The sequence below is a fragment of the Salvelinus sp. IW2-2015 genome, unplaced genomic scaffold (genome assembly GCF_002910315.2).
Source record: "Salvelinus sp. IW2-2015 unplaced genomic scaffold, ASM291031v2 Un_scaffold10240, whole genome shotgun sequence".
NCBI lineage: Eukaryota > Metazoa > Chordata > Actinopteri > Salmoniformes > Salmonidae > Salvelinus > Salvelinus sp. IW2-2015.
The window spans coordinates 1-5,717 of record NW_019951498.1 but is presented as its reverse complement, the minus strand read 5'-3'; the positions used below and the strand labels follow the sequence as shown (position 1 = coordinate 5,717).

Genomic DNA, 5,717 nt, shown 5'->3' with positions numbered 1-5,717 from the left:
TTATGGTAGAATGGCCAGATGGAAGCTACTCCTCAGTAAAAGGCACATGACAGCCCGCTTGGAGTTTGCCAAAAGGCACCTAAAGGACTCGTAGACAATGAGAAATAAGATTCTCTGGTCTGATGAAACCAAGATTAAACTCTTTGGCCTGAATGCCAAGCATCACGTCTGGAGGATCCCAGGCACCGCTCATCACCTGGCCAATACCATCCCTACGGTGAAGCATGGTGGTAGCAGTATCATGCTGTGGGAATGTTTTTCAGTGGCAGGGACTGGGAGACTAGTCAGCATCGAGGAAAAGATGAACAGAGCAAAGTACTGAGGTATCCTTGATGAAAACCTGCCCCAAAGCGCTCAGGACCTCAGATTGGGGGCAAAGGTTCACCTTCCAACAGGACAATGACTCTAAGCACACAGCCAAGACAACGCAGGAGTGGCTTCGGCACAAGTCTCTGAATGTCCTTGAGTGGCCCAGGCAGAGCTCAGACTTGAACGCGATCAAACATCTCTGGAGAGACCTGAAAATAGCTGTGCAGCAACGCTCCCCATCCAACCTAACAGAGCTCGAGAGGATCTGCAGAGAAGAACTGGAGAAACTCTCCAAATACAGGTGTGCCAAGCTTGTAGCGTCATACCCAAGGAGACTCGAGGCTGTAATCGCTGCCAAAGGTGCTTCAACAAAGTACTGAGTATAGGGTCTGAATACTTACGTAAATGTGATATTTCAGTTTCTTCTTCTTCTTCTTATTTTTAAAACATTTCTAAACCTGTTTTTGATTTGTCATTATGGGGTATTGTGTGTAGATTAATGAGGAAAACAGACAATTTAATATATTTTAGAATAAGGCTGTAACGTAACAAAATGTGCAAAAAGTGAAGGTGTCTGAATACTTTCCGAATGCACTGTATTTTCATAATATTTGGGTTTTTCACAGTGCAAAATCCATAGCTGGTAGGCTTATTGTTGGTTGGGAAAATGTACTGCCTGTTATATTTGAACTCTGACCTGATGACCATGCACAAGAAAATGTAGCCCATGGGTTTGTCCATGATGTCAGCAATACCCGCCTTCCCAACTTGAACTGTGTATGATGTTGAAATGGTCAGCCCTTATGCATTTCCCAAACCAGGGCCCTGTTCGACTACTTTAAAAATGTAACCTTTCTTTGTCCCTTCCTTGGAACATTTACTGATCTGACCTGATTGGATCTGTGATAGATATGAAGTGGAACAAATATTTTCTCCTATCCAGTTGTGTTGGATCAGTGCTTAGCCAATTGGATTTATTAGGATCCCCATTAGCCGACATATAACGAAAAAGACATTACAGACAAAAMACTTTACAATTTACATACATTTAAACACATTAACATGTAATGTGTGTGCATCAATCAGTTACACATACATGTCAGTACATACACACAACAAGTAGGCCTACTCTAAAGAAGAGAAGAAGGAAGGATGAATGTTTTTAGTCTACTGGTGGACCAGTTACTCTAAATCTTCCATATCTTTTCTTCATAGGCTAAACACTACAGGTGACACAGTTCAGGAGGTGGTGTACTGGAGAGACGCGTGTGCTGGTGAGACGCCACCAAAAATGTACAGAACAGAAATCAAGACTGTTTACTAAGGAGATCTCTACAATAATATTTAGCCAAAACCCAGATATAGAGAGAGTGTGAACTTGACTAAAGCCAAAATAATGACTCACTTGCAAGCGGGCCTGAGCTCCGAGACCACAGAGAAAGCTCGTCAGGAGCTCAACGAGAACCCTGACACCCTCCATGCGGACATCCAGCAGGTGCGCGACATGATCGTGACGCGGCCCGACATCGGCTTTCTGCGCACCGATGACGACTTCATCCTGAGGTTTCTGCGGGCGCGCAAGTTCAACCAGGCAGAGACCTTCCGGCTCCTGGCCCAGTATTTTCAATTCCGCCAGCAGAACCTGGACATGTTCCAGAGCTTCAAGGTTGACGACCCGGGAATCAAGAGGGCTCTGATGGACGGCTTCCCAGGTGTCTTGGAGACTCCGGATCAGCATGGCAGGAAGATACTCATCCTATTTGCTTCCAACTGGGACCAGGGAAGGTGAGTGCATAGATATTTTAGTAGGCACATTTGTCTCACTGAAATGGCTTCTTTGTTGTAATTGTTTCATTAATCAAGTAAACAATTGTACTGTAGCTACTGATTCATACTGATTTGATAGAATACTTAAAACATTTAAATTTGAAACTAAACAGCGAAACAACAACCACTCTCTTGCCCAAAGACTTTACTCCGGCCCTTTTCTGGCCCACTCAATGGTCAGACCCAGCAGACCCGGGACAGAAATAATTGAATTATTGTAATAGTCTTGATACAGAACAGTGCTGGATTGTTCTGCATTGTATCCCAATCTGATGTATCTTTCTCTCTCTGTGAAGGAGCTCTTTCACAGACATCCTCCGAGCCATCCTCCTCTCCCTGGAYGTTCTCATAGAGAACCAAGAACTCCAGATCAACGGCTTCATCTTGATCATCGACTGGAGTAACTTCTCCTTCAAGCAGGCATCCAAGCTCACGCCCAACATTCTCAAACTGGCAATCGAAGGCCTGCAGGTAGGCGTGACCAGGGTTGTGTTCAGTATACATTAAACAGAACAAAACGGTCTGAAACAGAGTGAGGCGCTACAGTATCTGAACATGTCCAATAAGAAATGCTAAATTTCATGTTGCTATGGTGTGCCCTAATGATCACCACCCAGCACTGACTGGGTTGAATCGACCCAAAGCAGATAAATGTAGCTAAGTAATCAGCATTAAGGTGAATTAGATCATGGTTGCATTGTGAAGTTGGATTGTACTCTCTTACCTCTATAATTGGTTAGCTGTAGAGAGAAAATGTGGAAAGTGATGGGTATCATCAGCACCTATTGTCCTGATCATATAAGTGCCTGTTCTGAATGTTGAAATGAAGATGGATTTTATGGTTTAATGTGTCTCTATGCTCTGGTCTGAATATTCAACCCAAGTCTATTCTACTGGATTTTTGGACAATTGCAATTTGACACATGCAATATGTGGAGCCATCACACCACATATGGCCGATTCTACTGTTAACGTTTTTATTGCATAATTTCAGGGTCCTTCTTTATCAGTTCTAAGGACAGATATAAATAGACAGTATTCTGCCTTGCAGTGCATATGACTACCAGTAAATAAAGATTACTCGATAATATGACGATAGTAGGCCTACATAAAGATGGGATGTCCTGTTGCTAAGTAACAAGGTAAAGCACAGTGGTTAGTGTATGCCCTGATCTCAAATGCTATGCTACTCAGACACTGAGTGATGTGGACACATTATATGGGCCGATCAGCAAGCAGACAGTGGAGATATCAGGGAATATGCTTTTTTTCATTACAAAATTGTGTTGTGTAATAGAAACACCAAATGCTTATGGCTTATGAGGGAATTATTTAGCAATGGCAATAAGTCAGAGACTGTACAATCAACTGGGTAGTAGTTTACCTCTTTGCATAAAACTATACTGAACAAAAGTATAAACAACATGCAACAATTTCTAAGATTTCACTGAGTTACAGTTCATATAAGGAAATCAGCCAATTTAAATAAGTTCTATATGGATTTCACATGACTGGGAATACAGATATGCATCTGTTAGTCACAGATCCTTGCGACATGGGGCCGTGCATTATCATGCTGAAACATGAGGTGATGGCGGAAGATGAATGGCACGACAATGGGCCTCAGGATCTCATCGCGGTATCTCTGTGTATTCAAATTGCCATCGATAAAATACAATTGTGTTCGTTGTCCATAGCTTATGCCTGCCCATACCATAACCCCATTGCCACCATGGGGAACTCTGTTAGCAACGTTGACATCAGCAAACCGCTCGCCAACACGACTGTACTGATCACGATGGGAGACAGAGAACTGGTTTCAAGCGCAGGGCGCAGCAGGCGTTTATTTGTAAAGGACCACAGGAGGAGGCAGGTAGCTGGGACCAGGGGCAGGCAGAAGGTTATACACAGGGGGTCCAAAAAGGAAACAGTACAGGCAGGGAAAAGACTAGTAACGTAGTCCGGGAGATCAGGCAATAGGTTGATAACAGGAAATCCAATAGGCTAAAGTACAGGCAGGGAATAGGCAAAAGGCGTCGTTAGTGAGGCAGGCAAAAACTATCATACACGTGAGGATTAAATTACGGGGAAAAACAGAGCTCCGAATGGAAGTGTGTCACAAAACAAACAATACCTCACAATGACGGGGTGCAAAGAACTGAACTAAATAGTGTGTGATACTGACATACAGGTGTGTGAACAGGTGATCAGAATTCAGGTGATTGGGATCTGGAGAGTGAGCTGCGTTCAGGGGATCTACGTGTTTGAGAGTGTAAATTGGAAGCAGACATTACAACGACACAATACACGCTACGCTGTCTGTCATCTGCCCGGTACAGTTGAAACCGGGATTCATCCGTGAAGAGCACACCTCTCCAGCATGCCAGTGGCCATCAAAGGCGAGCATTTGCCCACTGAAGTCAGTGACGACGCCGTACTGCAGTCAGGTCAAGACCCTGGTGAGTAAGAAAAGCACGCAGATGAGCTTCCCTGAGACGGTTTCTGACAGTTTGTTCAGAAATGTTTATGTTGTGCAAACCCACAATTTCATCAGCTGTCCGGATGTCTGGTCTCAGACAATCCTGCAGGTGAAGAAACTGGATGTGGAAGTCCTGGGCTGGCGTAGTTACACATGGTCTGCGGTTGTTAGGCCGGTTGGACGTACTGCCAAATTCTCTAAAACCATGTTGAAGCAGCTTAAATCAAATTAAATACAATTTTATTGGTCACATACACATGGTTAGCAGATGTTATTGCGAGTGCAGCGAAATGCTTGTGCTTCTAGTTCCGATGGTGCAGTAATATCTAACAAGTAATCTAACACATTCACAACAACTACCTTATACACACAAATTTAAGTAAAGGGATGGAATAAGAATATATACATATAAATATATGGATGAGCGATGACCGAGCGGCATAGGCAAGACGCAATAGATGGTATAAAATAGAGTATATACACGAGATGAGTAATGCAAGATATGTAAACATTATTCAAGTGGCATTTATTAAAGTGGCCAATGATTTCAAGTCTGTATGTAGGCAGCAGCCTCTCTGTGTTAGTGATAGCTGTTTAACAGTCTGATGGCCTTGAGATAGAGGCTGTTTTTCAGTCTCTCGGTCCCAGCTTTGATGCACCTGTACTGACCTCGCCTTCTGGATGGTAGCGGGGTGAACAGGCAGTGGCTTGGGTGGTTGTTGTCCTTGATGATCTTTTTGGCCTTCCTGTGCTGTAGGTGTCCTGGAGGGCAGGTACTTTGCGCCCGGTGATGCATTGTGCAGATCACACCACCCTCTGGAGAGCCTTGCGGTTGTGGGTGGTGCAATTGCCGTGCCAGGTGATGATACAGCCCGACAGGATGCTCTCAATTGTACATCTGTAAAAGTTTGTGAGGGTTTCAGGTGACAAGGCAAGTTTCTTCAGCCTCCTGAGGTTGAAGAGGCACTGTTGCGCCTTCTTCACCACACTATCTGTGTGGGTGGACCATTTCAGTTTGTCCGTGATGTGTACACCAAGGAACTACTTAACACTTTTCCACCTTTCTCCACTTGCTGTCCCGTTTGATGTGGAGGGGGTGGGG

At 44.1% G+C, this 5,717-nt stretch overlaps 1 protein-coding gene across 1 annotated transcript; it reads left to right on the top strand.

Annotated features, from left to right (window-relative positions):
* Positions 1-1,530: 1,530 nt before the first annotated feature.
* LOC112079908 (clavesin-1-like) lies at positions 1,531-3,057 on the top strand. The gene is made up of 2 exons (XM_024145716.2): positions 1,531-2,094; positions 2,433-3,057. Exons 1-2 carry the CDS (start codon positions 1,706-1,708, stop codon positions 2,641-2,643), a joined length of 600 nt encoding a protein of 199 aa, XP_024001484.1. The 5' UTR covers positions 1,531-1,705; the 3' UTR covers positions 2,644-3,057.
* The last annotated feature ends 2,660 nt before the right edge of the window (positions 3,058-5,717 follow it).